At 46.0% G+C, this 16,493-nt stretch overlaps 1 protein-coding gene across 1 annotated transcript in view; it reads left to right on the top strand.

The window, feature by feature from the left end:
* Window positions 1-13,769, top strand: part of OTOP1 (otopetrin 1) — a 37,808-nt gene extending 24,039 nt beyond the window's left edge. The window contains exons 5-6 of the mRNA XM_017872032.1: window positions 3,791-4,722; window positions 13,092-13,769. Coding sequence (XP_017727521.1) covers window positions 3,791-4,722; window positions 13,092-13,262 — 1,103 coding nt within the window. The 3' untranslated portion in view covers window positions 13,263-13,769. The remainder of the gene's footprint in view (window positions 1-3,790; window positions 4,723-13,091) is intronic.
* Window positions 13,770-16,493: the final 2,724 nt, after the last annotated feature.

Raw genomic sequence — 16,493 nt, 5'->3', positions numbered from 1 at the left:
ATATATATATATATATATATATATATGTATGTATTTAATTATACTTTAAGTTCTAGGGTACATGTGCACAATGTGCAGGTTTGTTACATATGTATACACGTACCATGTTGGAGTGCTGCACCCATTAACTCATCATTTGCATTAGGTATATCTCCTAATGCTATCCCTCCCCCCCAATCTTTATATTTTCTTCTAAAATCCTTTAGCATTTACAATATGTCACTCCTATATTAGAACATTCAGGCTGAGGGGAATGTGGGGCAGGGAACTGGGTGTCTCAGGTTTGTTCCCATCATGTGCGAGCTGTGTGACCTTTGGAAGGACATTTAATCTCTCTGAGCCTCCCTTTTCTCATTTGTAAAGTGAGGGTATCCAAATCATGCACTTGCAAAGATCCCTTCTGGCTTTAATGTGCAGTGAGTCTGTGCCAGCTGTGTACACCCAGCCTGTCCTGGAGAACCACTTTGAACCTGTTTCGTCATCAGTGGGGTGGAGACAATGAAATCACTACCCCCAACCAGCAGCTACTCTTGGTATTTGGGCCTCATGTCCTCCTTGGTATCAATATCAGTAGCAGCAATGGCAACAATAACAAAAGTAAACTTTTATTAAGCATTTGCTGAGTGCCTGCCACTGTTCTTGGAAATTTACACATGTCATTTAATTTGTGCCCCCACACTCTCTGGTAGGCTATATATGTGTGTTTTTTTGTTTTGTTTTGTTTTGTTTTGAGACAGAGTCTCACTCTGTCACCTAAGCTGGAGTACGGTGGCACGACCTTGGCTCACTGCAACCTCTGCCTCCCAGGTTCAAGCGATTCTCCTGCCTCAGTTTCCTGAGTAGCTGGGACTACAGGTGTGTGCCACCACACCCGGCTAATTTTTGTATTTTTAGTAGAGACAGGGTTTCGCTATGTTGGCCAGGCTGGTCTCGAATTCCTGACCTTGTGATCCACCTGCCTTGGCCTCTCAAAATGTTGGGTTCACAGGCGTGAGTCACCACGCCTGGCCTCAGGTAGACAATATTAACCTCATTATATGGATGAAGCCATCAAGCCACGGAGAAGTTAGCCTAGGGTAACGCAGTGAACAAGTGATCGAGTCATGATTTGAATCTTAGCAATCTGGCTTCAAGGCCCTCTGTGAAAGATGAGGTTGGATTAATTTTCTAAAAAAGAACTCTGTCAGCTCTAACGTTCTGTGACTCTGAACTTTTCCTCCTGATGTCTTCCCTTGTCTTCTGCATGATGCCGTATTGAATTGTAAGTGCTAGGGAAGCCCTGTACAGATTGAAGATTATTACCGGGGGCAGTGGCTCACACCTGTAATCTAAGCCCTTTGTAATCCCAAGGCAGGATCATCCCTTCAGCCTAGGAATTTGAGACCAGCCTGGGCAACAAAGGGAGACCCCATCTCTGAAAAAAAAAAAAAAAAAAAGCCAGGCATGGTGGCATGGGCTTGTGGTCCCAGCTATAGCTACATGGGAGGCTGATGCAGGAGGATCACTTGAGCCCAGGAAGTCAAGGCTGCAGTCAGCTGTGTTTGTGCCACTGCACTCCAGCCTGGGCAACAGAGGGAGACTCTGTATAAAAAAAAAAAAAAAAAAAAAGAAAGAAAGAAAAGAAAAGAAAAGAAAATTACATAGTGTTCTGTGAATGTAAAACTAATGCTACAATACAGCTTTTCTCAGATTTTATAAGTAATATATATATATCACAAACTAAAACAATGACAAAGTGTGAAGGAAAAAAAAAATCCACAACACTTACCCAGAAATGCAGTAAATGCTGTGAATGTTGGGTTATTTTTTTGTAGTGTGTCACATATTTATAGTTGATTTTATACTATATGTTTGATCTTTTTTTTATTGCAACCTACAATAAGAGACAGATTTTACACTGTAACCCAAACACGCACATACCTATGTGTGTATGGGTGATGAAATAATACTTACTTTTACTATGTCAGAGACGCTCCCAAATTTTATGGTAGTTGATTCCACTCCATTCTATGCTATTCTAGCCCACTGAAAATTATCTACCTGATTTTACAGCCTGGTACTGGGTTGTGACTTGCATTAAAAAAAATAGATATACGGTTTGTTCTTACTTTTTTCCATTTTCCTTGAAACGGGATTACTTTCTTAATATTCGAACACATCTTGGCCGGGTGTGGTGGCACATGCCTTTAATCTCAGCACTTTGGGAGGCTGAGGTGGGTGGATGGCATGAGCTCAGGAGTTCCAGACCACCCTGGCCAACATGGCAGAACCCTGTCTCTACAAAAAATATAAAAATTAGCCAGGCGTGGTGGCACTGGCCTGTGGTCCCAGCTACTCAGCAGGCTGAGGTGGGAGGATGCTTGAGCACAGAAGGCTGAGGTTGCAGTGAGCCAAGATTGTGCCACAGCATTCCAGCCTGAGCAACAGGAGACTCTGTCTCAAAACAGACAAACAACCCCCCCCCCCACAAAATACCAAAAAACCATAAAGCACATCTTAATTATAATGTACAGTGGTTGCCTACTATCTCATTGTTGGGATATACTAAAATTTACTTAACAATTTCTAAATTGTTGGAAATTGAGCTGTTTCTCTCTCTCTCTCTCCTCTCTCTCTCTCTCTCTCTCTCTCTCTCTCTCACACACACACACACACACACACACACACACATACACATACATAATTTTACCTGACCTTTTTTTTAAAAAAATTATTTTTTGAGACTGAGTCTCGTTCTGTCACCTAGGCTGGAGTGCAGTGGCACAATCTCAGCTCACTGCAACCTCTGCCTCCCAAGTTCAAGCGATTCTCCTGCCTCAGCCTCCCGAGTAGCTGGTATTAGAGGCTTGCCACCACGCCTGGCTAATTTTTGTATTTTTAGTAGAGACGAGGTTTTGCCATGTTGGCCAGGCTGGTCTTGAACTCCTGACCTCAAGTGATCGTCCTGCCTTGGCCTCCCAAAGTGCTGAGACTACAGGGCTGAGTGACCGCGCCCGGCCTTACCTGACTCTTCGATTATATGTTTTTATTCGTCCCTTTGAGTAGAAGGGTAGAATGGGAAGAATGGAATTATGGGTCAGAGACTGCATTGCCTTTAGGGCTTTGGTGACCCGTTTCGTCATTTACTTGCAGCATCTGCCCTCCTGTGACGACAAGGCCCTCCATACCGCAGTCAGCTTCTCTTCCAGAAGGTGGTGCCCATTTGCTTTGCCCGCACTGATGCTGGAGAGCGCCTGTCTCCTGCATGCTTGCTAGCACTGGAGTCTTAAGAGGCATATCTTTTGCTAATTAAAAGGGGCAATTTCTCCAGAAAGTATTTTAAAATTAATTTTAAAATCACACGTGTAAATCATCTTCACAGAGAAAATTTAGAAAATACAGGGAAGCAAAATCTAGAAGACATTAAAATCATCTGTCATTTTCCACCCAGAGATAACCATTGTTAAGATTTTAGTTTGTGTCCTTCCAGATTTTTCCCATCTGTGTGTCTGTCTATCCATCTATCTATCATCTACATATCTATTTTTTACAACAATAGAGTCATCTTCTCTATCCTCTTTGGCAACCCACAAAATAAATGCAATTTAGGTAATGCATAAGCTTTGGGGATACTCAGGGCTATCAACTTAGCCATGACATTAAACGTGATAATAAGCCATGACATGATACAGCTTATAATCCAGTGGGAAGATCCAAGCCTGAATCCACGGTGGAAACGGTTTTCTGTGCTTTTCTGCTTCCCCTTGCACATGCTAATCGCCCTCCTGTGTGATCTACCTGTCTCCCCTAGTTTTAGATGACCACACACCGCAGTGTAACTGCACACCCCCAACTCTCTGCACTGCCATCTCCCACGGGATCTACTACCTCTACCCCTTCAACATAGAGTATCAGATCCTGGCCTCCACAATGCTCTACGTCCTGTGGAAGAACATCGGGCGCAAAGTTGACAGCCATCAGCACCAGAAGATGCAGTTCAAGTCTGATGGGGTCACGGTGGGCGCAGTCCTGGGCCTGACTGCACTGGCCGCCACCATTGCTGTGGTGGTGGTGTACCTGATTCATATTGGGCGCTCCAAGACCAAGAGCGAGTCGGCGCTCATCATGTTCTACCTGTATGCCATCACCCTGCTGATGCTTATGGGGGCTGCGGGGCTGGCTGGAATCCGGATTTACAGGATAGAGGAGAAATCACTGGACGAGTCCAAAAATCCGGCCCGCAAACTGGACTCAGACCTCTTGGTGGGGACCGCCTCGGGCTCCTGGCTTATCTCCTGGGGCTCAATTTTGGCCATCCTCTGTGCCAAGGACCACCCCCGCTACACCTGGTACAACCTGCCCTACTCCATCCTGGTGATGGTGGAGAAGTACATCCAGAACCTCTTCATCATCGAGTCCATTCACCGAGAGCCTGAAAAACTCTCTGAGGACATCCGAACCCTTCGGGTGGTCACAGTCTGCAGTGGCAAGCCCCTTGCTTCTTCCTGCCTCAAGAGTGGAGGTGTGGCCGGAGATGTGGCTCCCCGGGGCAGGGACCTGCCACCAGCAGCCAAAGGAAATGTGTGCATGAGAGAAGGCTGTGGAAAGGAGGAGGAGAAGCAGGAGGAGAGCAGCTGGGGAGGGAGCCCAAGCCCAGTCCGCCTTCCCCGTTTCTTACAGGGCAACGCCAAGAGAAAAGTCCTGAGGAATATTGCAGCCTTCTTGTTCCTCTGCAATATTTCGGTAATCTGCACCAACTTATTCTTATTCTTTTAATTTTACTTTAAATTTTCATTTTAGGTTCAAGGGGTACACATCAGGTTTGTTACATGGGTAAATTGCATGTCACTGAGGTTTGGTGAGCAAATGATCCCGTCACCCAGGTAATGAGCATAGTACCCGATAGGTAGTTTATCAGCCTGCACCGCACTTCTGACCTCTCCCCTCTACTAGTGCCTAGTAGTGTCTATTGTTCATATCTTTGTGTTCATGAGTACCCAATGTTTAGCTCCCACTTGTAAGAGAGGACACGTGGTATTTGGTTTTCTGTTCCTGGGTTAATTCACTTAGGATAAGGACTCCAGTTCCATCCAGGTTGCTGCTAATAATGTGATTTCATTCTTTTTTAAGGCTGCATAATATTCCATGGTGTATAGCTACCACATTTTCTATTTATTTATTTATTGAGACAGGATCGCACCCTATTACCCAGGCTGGAGTGCAGTGGCATGATCACGGCTCACTGCAGCCTCAGCCTCCTGTGCTCAAGCAATCCTCCCATCTCAGCTTCCTGAGTAGCTAGGACCACAGGCATGTGCCACCACACCTGGCAAATTTAAAAAAACTTTTTTTCTTTTTTTTTGAGACAGAGTTTCACTCTTGTTGCCCAGGCTATGGTGCAATGGCGTGATCTTGGCTCATTGCAACCTCTGCCTCCCGAGTTGAAGTGATTCTCCTGCCTCAGCCTCCAGAGTAGCTGGGATTACAGGCACCAGCCACCACACCTGGCTAGTTTTTGAAAATATTTTTAGTAGAGATGTTTCACCATGTTGGCCAGGCTGGTTTCGAACTCTTGACCTCAAGTGATCTGCTTACCTTGGCCTCCCAAAGTGCTGGGATTACAGGTGTGAGCCACCACGCCTGGCCAAAACTTTTTTTTTTTTTTTTTTGTAGAGATAGGTTCTCACTGTGCTGCCCAGGCTTCTCTTGAACTCCTGGGCTCAAACAATCCTCCTGCCTCAGTCTCCCAAAGTACTGGGATTACAGATGTGAACCACTGTACCCTGCCATAATACATTTTCTTTATCCAGTCCATTACTAATGGACATCTAGGTTTCTCTTGCCTTTTTAAAATAAGGAATAGAGGCAGCTTGTAATAAAAATACTGTAAGTACAAAATTAAAATATAAACCTGGGAAGTAGACCTATATTCTACGAATCTACCTACTGAAGACTTGCTGCATGCTAGGGCTGGGCTGGGTACTAAAGATTAAAGTGGAAAGATTCAGTCTCTTTTCTCTAAAAGGTCTCAGTATAACGGGGGAGGGAGACAATGAGAAAATCTAATACAGTGAGCAGGACAAGTGCTGAGAGGGGCTTGTGCAAATTGTACTAGGAGCAGGGATCCAGAAGGACTTCAGTGAGTAGTGGGTGCTTGAGGTGAGGTCCAGTGTCAATCAGGAATGCTTTTGGTTGCAAGTGATAGGCAATTTTATTCAGTGTCTTCAGTCTTAATAATGTTTAATTGTCTCATGAGAATTCCAGAGGTTGGCTGCTTGGGGTTGGCCTGGCAGCTGAACCAAGTCTTCAGGCATCCAGGTGCTGTTCATTTTGTCAGTTGGGTGGTGTGGTGCTTGTTGCCACATGGTCATGAGATGGCTGTAGCTGCACCAGGCATCACATCTAGGTTCAAGACAGAAAGCAGCGGGGAAGGGCTGTGTCTCTCACGTGGGCACCCCTCGCTGCAAGGGAGGCTGGAGAAATGAATGGTTTGCTTTCCAGCTTCTCTGATGGAAGGTAGCAAGGGAGAGGAAGGTGTACAGTCACTCACCCAATCTTGTCTGCATCAGCAAGGAATGGCTGGAAGTTCGCCAGGTGATCAAGGCAGGGAAAAGCATTTCAGGCAGAGGCACACAATATGTGAAGACACAGAAGCAAAGACACCATGGCACGTTCTGGGAGCACCAAGTAGTTTGGCATAAATTCCACGTGTGTCAAGCAGAGCCGCAGAATGGGAAATAGGAGAGAGGGCCCAGCTAGGTGGACTCTGGCTTGAGCAGGGCTTCCTAGGCCTGGCTGGAGTCTGGTCTTTATGCTGAGGGTAAGAGAGAATTCTCTCAGATTTGTGTTTTGGAATGATCCTCCCAGCAGCTGTGTGTAGCAAGGATGGAGACAGATAGGGCCAGAAGCAGAAAGACTGGGAAAGAAAGCCCTGCAACAGCCCAGGCAGGAAGGGGAGGAGCTTGAACCAGCGCAGTGACAGAGGGATGGAGAGAAGAAAAAGAAATAAGAAGCATTGTGTGCTGTTGGGATTTTTTTAAAGACACATAAAGGAAGGATGGTGGGGGTTGGTGAGAAGGAGGGGGAAGCAGCCTTTGCCACCGCTTGAGTCTCTGCAGTGATGGTGACTGGTGGCTGGAGGGGAATGCCCCAGTCCACAGAGGTGCCTGCCCATCACTCTGGGTGAAGTCAGCTCTCTGCTACCAACCTCCATTATCAAGCCTGCTCTCTGTTGCCCCAGAAGCTCAGCAGCTTTTGAGCTTCCTCCCCTGAATTTCAGGTGGTTCATACAAGGCCTGCAACTTTTGATATAGCCCTAAGAATGCAAAATTGGGAAGGTCCCTTCTGAAGTCAGAATGGATGTGTGTCTGCCAAGCAAACCTGATCCACCCTAGCCTTGGATCACCCGGGTTCCTTCAGCTCGCTAGGCAGTGAGGAGGGGCTTTGAAGGGGGAAGGTCAAGAAGAGTTTGGCTGCAGGCAGACTCTCTTCTCCATCTAACAGACATTTGCCAGGCACCTGCTGTATGCCAGGGACTATGTCAGGGGCACAGCAGTGAACCAAGAATTTAAAGAGTTAACAAGAGAGATAGATACTAGTCGGCTGCAGCTTTTTGAGGTGCATATTCCAAAATGCAAATTCTTGTAAAGTCAGAGCTAGTTCTAGAATCCTCCTCAAGCATATGCTTTTTGTACATATCCTGTGATTAATATTAATATACGTTTATTTTGAGATGGAGTCTTGCTCTGTTGCCCAGGCCGTAGTGCAATGGCATGATCTTGGCTCACTGCAGCCTCCGCCTCCTGGGTTCAAGTGATTCTCCTGCCTCAGCCTCCCAAGGAGGTGGAACTACAGGGATGCACTGACCATGCCCAGCTAAGTTTTGTATTTTTAGTAGAGACAGGGTTTCACTAGGTTGGTCAAAAGGTGGTCTTGAACTCCTGACCTCAGGTGATCTGCCTGCCTAGGCCTCCCAAAGTGATGGGATTACAGGCGTGAGCCATCGCTCCTGGCCTGATATATCTTTTTAAAACTGAGTTCTGAAAAGTTATTTTTCCCTGGTTGCCTTTTTCGTTGACCACTGGGTGAAATACTTGGCTTGCATTTTTGGACCCACTTGAAGAAAGATAGCACTGTCTGAAATACCAGAATCAAGTGGCAACTGATGGTCTGTCAGGACCGGAAGGCCAGACCCAGGGCCCAGTCCAAGGAAAAGGGTGGGCTTCGTTTCTTCCTCCCTGTGCTTGGCCCATGATGCCCCCAGGCACTGGCTGGATTCTGGGGGATTGAACCAGAGGATGGAAATCATCACAGGGTGGTGTCTTAGGATGCCCATGCTGGCTCATTGGGTGGCATTTTGAAACCTTGTGGTTGACCCTAGGTGGTGCCAAAGGCATCTGGCAGAGGGCAAGAGCTGTCTTCTCCAGCATCAGGAGCCAGTCCAGAGGCCCCAGCTGCAGGTGCTGATGTGCATGTCCAGGTGGAGTGGGCTCCACTCCAGAGACGGAGATGGAAATGTTAGTTAAATTTCCAGGAGCCGTGGCACTGGAGACAACAGAGGGTGGGTGTGGTGACAGGGAAGGGCAGGGTGCTGTGGGAGACGGGTCAGGGAAGGCCTCTTCTAAGGAAGGGTGTGGATGGGGCTGGGGTGAGAGACTATCAGGGCAGAGCTACAGGTGTGGGGAAGGGACGGATGCAAGGCAAGGCAGGGCTCACTGGACGTGACCTGGGAGCATGGAGCAGAGGGCAGAGGGGAGACCACACAGGGCCTGTGAGCCAAGACTCGATCCTAAATGCAACAGAAAACCATGGAAGGGTCTACACTGAGAGTGATGGGATCTGACTCATGCTTATTTTATTGTATTTTTAATTGTGGTAAAAACCATACCACATAAACTTTCCCATTGCACCCACTTTCAAGTGTATAGTTGAGTAAAGCACGTTAACATTGTTGTGCAAACATCACCAATGCCCTTTTCCAGGTTATTCTCATCTGGCAAAACTGAAACTCTGCCCCATTATATATGAACTCCTCATTCACCCCAGCCCTTGAAAACCACTGTTCTTTCAGTCTCTAGGAATTTGACTCCTAGACGCCTCATATAAGTGGATTCGTGGAGTATTAGTCCTTTTGTGACTACTCATCATAACACCCTCCAGGGTCTCCAGGTTGCAACTCGTGAAGGATGACAGATGCCAAGCATGACCCCTGCCTTCACACTTGAGTTCCTGGGGAGATGGTGATCCTATGTTGGAGACGGGGACACTGGAGGAGGGGCAACCTTGGGAGTGGTGGGTGGAGATCAGTGTGGAAGGAAGGACCAGAGTTAAGTAATGGACATGTTCTGTTTCAGGTGCCTCTGCAGCATCCAAATGGATGAACCCAATAGGCAGATATTTTGGTTTTCTATTGCCATGCAATGAACTACCCCAAATGTGTGACAAAAGCAACATGCATGACTGTTTTTGTCTCATGGCATTTATTGTGACTCATGGCAGGGCTTGGATGGGCAGTTCTGTTCCTCACAGTATCAAGTGAAGTTGATGAAGCCTTGGCAGGAAGCTCCATGGTCTGGTGTCTTGGGTGGGAGTGGCTGGGAGGCTGGGCTCAGCGGGACTCTTGACTGGGGTATCCACAGTTGGGTCTCCAGCATGATGTCTCAGGGTTGTCGGACTCTGTACCTGGTGGCTCAAGGTCCCAGAGCCGACCCTCCAAAAGATTGAACTGGAAGCTGCTTGTCTTCTAAGCCCTGGGCTTGGAAACTGCATGGTGTCACTTCTGCCATATTTTATTAGTCATGTAGTGACAGAGTCCATCTAGATTCAAGGAAAGAGGTCATAGGCCGCCTCTCAGTAGGATAAGTAACAAGAATTTACAGATAGCTGAACAGCAGACATAAAGATGTGGATTTCAGAAAAGAGGTCCCATTTTCCTGCCTTCCTTTCTTCTCCTTTCTCCCCCCTGTCTCCCTCTCCCTTCCTCTCTCCCTTCCTTCAAAAGATGTCCCTTGAGTACCTACAGAGGTCTAGGGACTGCTATGAATGGTGAGGGTACAGCAATGACCAAGATCTCTGGTCTTCCTCTTATGGGGCTTACAAACCAGGCAACAGCAGGCAAAACCATCAACTGAGCAAGAAAGACACCTTATAGTGTACCCGTATTAAGCAGAGAAGTGGAAAAGGAGGGTGTGGGAAATAGCTCTTGGGTGGCCACTGCAGATCAGATGGACCAGCTTAGCGGGAAGTCCTCGCTGAAGGGTGACGTGAGACAGGGAGGGGCTGGCCACACATGTTCAGGGCAGAGGGAACAAGAACTGGTATAAAACCCCCGGTGGGAGTGAGCGGGTCTGGTTTGAGAAACAGGAAGAAGAGCTGTGTGCCAGGTGGGTGGGGTGAGTGAGGAGAAGCATGGGCAGTGGTTAGAAATTAGCTAACATGAGCGCTTTATCACCCCATGCAGGAGTGTAGCTTTTATTTTTATTTTTATTATACTTTAAGTTCTAGGGTACATGTGCATAATGTGCAGGTTTGTTACATATGTATACTTGTGCCATGTTGGTGTGCTGCACCCATCAACTCGTCAGCACCCATCAACTCGTCATTTACATCAGGTATAACTCCCAATGCAATCCCTCCCCCCTCACCCCTCCCCATGATAGGCCCCGGTGTGTGATGTTCCCCTTTTGGGAAGACTTTGGGGGTTTAATCAAGGTAGGGACAGGATCTGATTTCCATACAATGTAAATCTGGTGGCCGAGTGGAGCCCTAGTGCGAGCTGGGCGACCAGGCAGGGGGCCACCGCCATGGTCCAGGTGAGAGAGTCCGACTGGACAGGTGGAGAGAGAGAGCCACAGGTGGGCTGAAGATACTGCTTTGGAGGTGCACAGTGGAGATGCACTGATGGACTGGATGGGAGGGGGTGTGGTTATGAGAGTAGGAGGGAAATAAGGATGACACCTGGAACCTCGATGGACCACCTGGGAGGACGATGTAGCTGATCAGATGGAGAAATGGGGAAGGTAGGTTGAGTCTGAGATGTGTTTTAGACACTCAAGTTACCACTGGAAACTATGAGCTTGGGGTTCTTGGGAGTGGTCCAGGCTGGAGTTTTAGACTGGGAAGTCATAGGCCTATAACTGGTATTTACAACCAGGGACTGGGAGAGAGCCCCAGGGCTCATGTGTATAGAGAATAGAAAGGGACCCAGGAATGAGCCCTGGACACTGGCCAACATTTAGAGGCAGAGCAAAGGAGAAACAGCAAAGGAGACTGGGAGGGACCGGACGAACAGGTAGGAGAGACCCTAAGAGTCACAGCAGCCAGTAAGCAAAGTAGAAGAGAGGGGTCTTGGTTCCAGGGCCCCCGTGGTGGATACCAAATGCACAGATGCTCAAGTCCTATATAAAATGGGGTAGTATTTGCACGTAACCTACCCATCCTCCCGTATACTTTAAGACATCTCTAGATTACTTAGGATACGTAATACAATTTAAATGCTATGTAAATAGTTGTTATACTGTATTGTTTAGAGAATAAGGACAAGAAGAAAGTTTGTACATATTCAGTGCAGACACAACCAACCATATTATTTTTGAATTTATTTATCTTTATTTTTTGAGACAGAGCCTCAGTGTTGCCCAGGCTGGAGTGCAGCATCACGATCCTGGCTCACTGCAAGCTTCGCCTCCTGGGTTCAAGGGATTCTCCTGCTTCAGCCTCCCGAGTAGCTAGGATTACAGGCACGTGCCACCACGCCCAGCTAATTTTTTGTATTTTTACTAGAGACAGGGTTTCACCATGTTGGCCAGGCTCGTCTTGAACTCCTGACCTCAGGTGATCCACCTCCCTCGGCCTCCCAAAGTTCTGGGATTATAGGTGTGAACCACTGTGCCCAGCCTACTTTTTGAATAGTTTTGATCCGTGGTTGGTTGAATCCACAGACACAGGTCCCTGGATACAGAGGTCTGCTGTACATACCAGGGAGTTTTCTGTATGGTGATACTAATGAAGGCTATATATCTCAGTTACCTATTGCTATGGAAGAGAGCACCCCAATATTCAGCAACTTAAAACAATGTACATTTATGATTTCATAGTTTCTCTGACTTATGAATCCAACTAGTTTTAGCTGAGTGTCTCTGCACAGGGCCATTCCCAAGCTGAAACTTTTGGCTGGGACTGCATTCATTTCAAGGCTTGACTTTGTGAGAGGTGGCAGAGGATTTGTTTCCAAATCTACTCATGTGACTGTTGGCAGGATTCAGCTGTGGCTTGTTGGACTGAGGGTCTGAGTTCCTTGCTGGCTGTTGACGGGAGTGCTCCCTGGGCTCCTTGCCGCATAGGGTGCTTCGCAGCGTGGCAGCTCTGCCAACTGTCTTATGGGAGAACACCAGCAAGAGGGATAGCAGGTCCTTTTGCAACTTAATTTCAGAAGTGACTTCCTGGGCCTTTTGCCATATTTTGTGAGTTGGAAGTGACTTGTTAGGTGCATCCCACACTCGAGGGGTGGGGACTCCACAAGGGGGTGGCTGCAGGGGCTGGGGAGCATTGAGGGTCATCCTAGAGGCTGCCTGCCACAGCCAGGGGGTGGAGGAAGCTGAAGAAGTGTGCAGCCTGAAGTGGGAGTGAGGAGCCTGACAACTCAAGGGGTGGCAGAAGGAGAGAGAACTGGGACAGAGAAGAGACTGAGAAGCAGGGAACAGTGTGTAGGTTCCATGAGCAACACAAACAAAAGTCACTGCTTTCAGTTTTGCAAACTTAGTTCTCATCTAAGCCCTCTCAGACACGTGTTAGAAGTCCCATCTTACAAATGAGGAAACCGAGGCTGGGCGAGGGCTGTAGGGATGGAGAGAGTTAGATGGGTTCAAAAAGCGCTCATTCAGGAGGGATTGCAGGGAAGGGTGGGTGAGGAAGTGAGCAGGATCATGGCAGACATAGATATGGTGGTTTCTGTGGAGATGGGAAATGCCGCAAGGTCCCCTTATTGTTCTGTCAGGGGCGACTCAGTCTCCATGTATCCAGGTCAGCTCCCACGAGGCCTGGGACTTGAGTGGGACCTCTGTGGTGGCTTGCAAGCCGCTCCCCACCACAGACCATTTTCTCTTCTCTTGCAGCTTTGGATACCTCCTGCCTTTGGCTGTCGACCCGAGTATGACAACGGATTGGAGGAGATTGTCTTTGGCTTTGAACCCTGGATAATTGTGGTCAACCTGGCCATGCCTTTTTCTATTTTCTACCGAATGCACGCAGCTGCCTCCCTCTTTGAGGTCTATTGTAACATATAGTCTGGGTCCACAAGAGACAGAGGAGTGAGCTAACAAGAGTTCATTGGAACCACCTGGGAGTAGCCAGGTTGGACAAATATTGCCTGACAAATATGAGAAGGGCCACCTTTTGTCTGCAAAGATTGTGCTTCCTGTGAGCTGGAACTGCTCATCACCCCTGATGAATGTAAACAAGTTAGATCAAAATCCATGAGGTGGCTGGAATCTATCCAATATAAAAAGATATTTCTTACCTGAAATGTTGGCACATTTTGTGATCATTTTCAAGTATTTTAAAAGAAATTTCACTGTTCTCTCTTTCACTGTAAACACGTACATGTTTATTGTAAAAAATTTGGATATTTCAGGAAAGTAGAGTGAAAAAGTCACCTATGATGCCATTGTTCAATTAACAATTACTTTTAATATCTTGGTGTATTTCTTCTGACCATGTTGATGAGATTCTTTTTGTTGTCATTATTATGCCTTTGAATGTGATGTAACATATTTGATTTTGTATTCAGTTATTTTCCCACTTAACAATATGGCGTAAACCTTGCCGCCATATTGTTATAAGTTCTTTATAAATATCATTTTCATGCTGTACGATAGTCTATCAAGTGAATGTACCTTAATTAACGTAGTTTCCTATGATTGGTTTTACAGTGTTTATAACTTTTTGCTTTTATAAGTAACTCTGCAAAAATCAACCCTATTTGTGAAGCATTTCCTATATTTAGAATTGCTTCTTTAAGATATGGAATTACAATTAGGATGTCTAGTCCAAAGATTAAGATTATAAATATTTCAAAGGTGCCTAAGGAATATTGACATCTGGGAGGCCTTTGTATAGTTTTTCCATAGTTATTTTAAAATAATAATAAAAATAATTTTCTTACTGTAAGTATTAATGTGAATATCTTTTCATCTGAGTGTATTTTTTTTTCAGACAGTGCAGGCAATAGGACAATAATAGATACAAAGTTTTTTTTATATGACTAAGTACACTTATTTTAGAACAAACTAAAAAATAGGCATATGCACTAAAAAAACAAAGGAAAACATCATCTATACATGTCCCATCTAGAGAATCGGTTCTCCACCTGGGGACCTTGTTCCTTGAGGGGACATTTAGCAATATCTTAAGATATGTTTTAATATTTATTTTTTATTAAAATTTACATAAATCTAAATTCTACATAATATTTGTACATACTTATAGGGTACATGTGATATTTTGATATAAACATATAATAACTAATAATCAAATCAGAGTGGTTGAGATATTCATACCCTCAAGTATGTATCTTTTTTTGTGTCAGGAACATTCTAATTTCACTATTAGTTACTCTGAAATATACAATAAATTATTCTTAACTGTAGTTGCGCTTTTGTGCTACCAAACACATTTTTGATTGTTACATTACTGCGCCCAGGGATACTGCTAACACCCTGCAACTCACAAGACAGCCCCACCCCAAAGAGGCATCAGGCTGATTGACAACGGTGCTGAGGTAATCTAGAGGTAACTGCTGTTAAGTTTTGTTATCTAGGTAGCTATTAGCACATACACACAGGCTGGGCGTGGTGGCTCACACCTGTAATCCCAACACTTTGGGAGGCTGACACGGAAGGATTGCTTGAGGCCAAGAGTTTAAGACCAGCCAGGGAACACAAACATAGTGAGACCCAGTCTGCACAAAAAACAAAAACAAAACAAAAAAAACCCAGGTGCGGTGGGGTATGCCTGTAGTCCCAGCTACTCATGAGCCTGAGTGTAGAGGATCACTTGAGCCCAAGAGTTTGAGACTGGGTAGTAAGCCAAGATCGTGCCACTGCATTCTAGCTTGGGTGATACAGCCAGATCCTATTGCTAAAAAATAAATAAATAAATAAATAAATAAATAAATAAATAAAATAAATAATAAAAATTAAAGTAAATTAATATATATTATATGTTATTTTTAACTTTTTATTTATTTTTTGAGATGGACTTTCACTCTTGTCGCCCAGGCTGGAGTGCAATGGCACAATCTTGGCTCACTGCAACCTCCGCCTCCTGGGTTCAAGTGATTCTCCTGTGTCAGCCTCCGGAGTAACTGGGATTACAGATGCCTGCCACCATGCCCAGCTCATTTTTGTATTTTTAGTACAGACAGGATTTCACCATGTTGGTCAGGCTGGCCTCAAACTCCTGAGCTCAGGTGATCCACCCACCTTGGCCTCCCAAAGTGCTGGGATTACAGACGTGAGTCACCGCACCCGGCCGATAATTTTTTTTTTCAAAAGTACTCATACACTCACACCCACATGAAGGGGGTGGTTTTTATATATATACTGCATTTGTATGTAACTTGCTTTTTTCCTCTTGATATACCAGCATGCTTCTTCCCTATTTTGAGTCCCAGGCATCGACGCTCTGGCTTTAGTGTGCCTGAGACTCATCTGGGGAACTTCTTAGGATTCCTGTCCTCCAAGCTAGAAGTGCAGATTCAATCTGGAGGAGAGCCCGGAAATCTGCACTTTCAACAGCATCTCAGGGGGTGCCAACTCCCTTTGATAGGCATCTCCTTGGGAGTCCATGGACTCCTGAGCAAGTTTCCTTGACATTGTGCAGTGTGATTGTGCAGTATCCATGTGCAGTATGATTTTGGGTGGCTTTAACGTACATTCCATGGAAGGATGTACCATTCCTTAGTTTTTCAAACCGTGATGTTGGACATTTAGAGACATTTAGGTGGTTCCTTTTTGTTGGTACTACTGTAAACAATGCTATGGTGATCATCTTTGTAACTGAGTCTTGGAGGTCAGTGACAAACTGTGCTCTGGAGTGATTTATGCTGACTCAGCAGTGACTGAGCAGGAATACCGGTTTCCCCATTTTGGTTGGCATTACCTTTATCCCCATTCTAAGCACATTAGAATAGCCCTGAGGCCTCAGCTGTGGGTTCTGGGCTCTGCCAAGGAGACAAAGGAGCCATCATAATGTTGGGAATGATGGATCCAGGCTGTGGGGATGCTATTGTGGACACAGGGCAGCATCGGAGCTTGGAAAAGCCTGCATGGCTGGCCGGGCTCAGCGTTTCCAAGAAAGGACCTAAAGATGGATGGAGCATCTCTTATCCCCAACAGGCAGCCTCAGGGGTGGCTATTTCTTCCCTGTTTTGGGTCCCAGGCATCGACGCTCTGGCTTTAGTGTGCCTGAGACTCATCTGGGGAACTTGTTAGGATTCCAGCCCTTCAAGCTGGAAG

This window comes from Rhinopithecus bieti, unplaced genomic scaffold, assembly GCF_001698545.2.
Source record: "Rhinopithecus bieti isolate Rb0 unplaced genomic scaffold, ASM169854v2 scaffold_865, whole genome shotgun sequence".
Taxonomy (NCBI): domain Eukaryota; kingdom Metazoa; phylum Chordata; class Mammalia; order Primates; family Cercopithecidae; genus Rhinopithecus; species Rhinopithecus bieti.
This window is presented reverse-complemented; position numbering and strand designations above follow the sequence as displayed.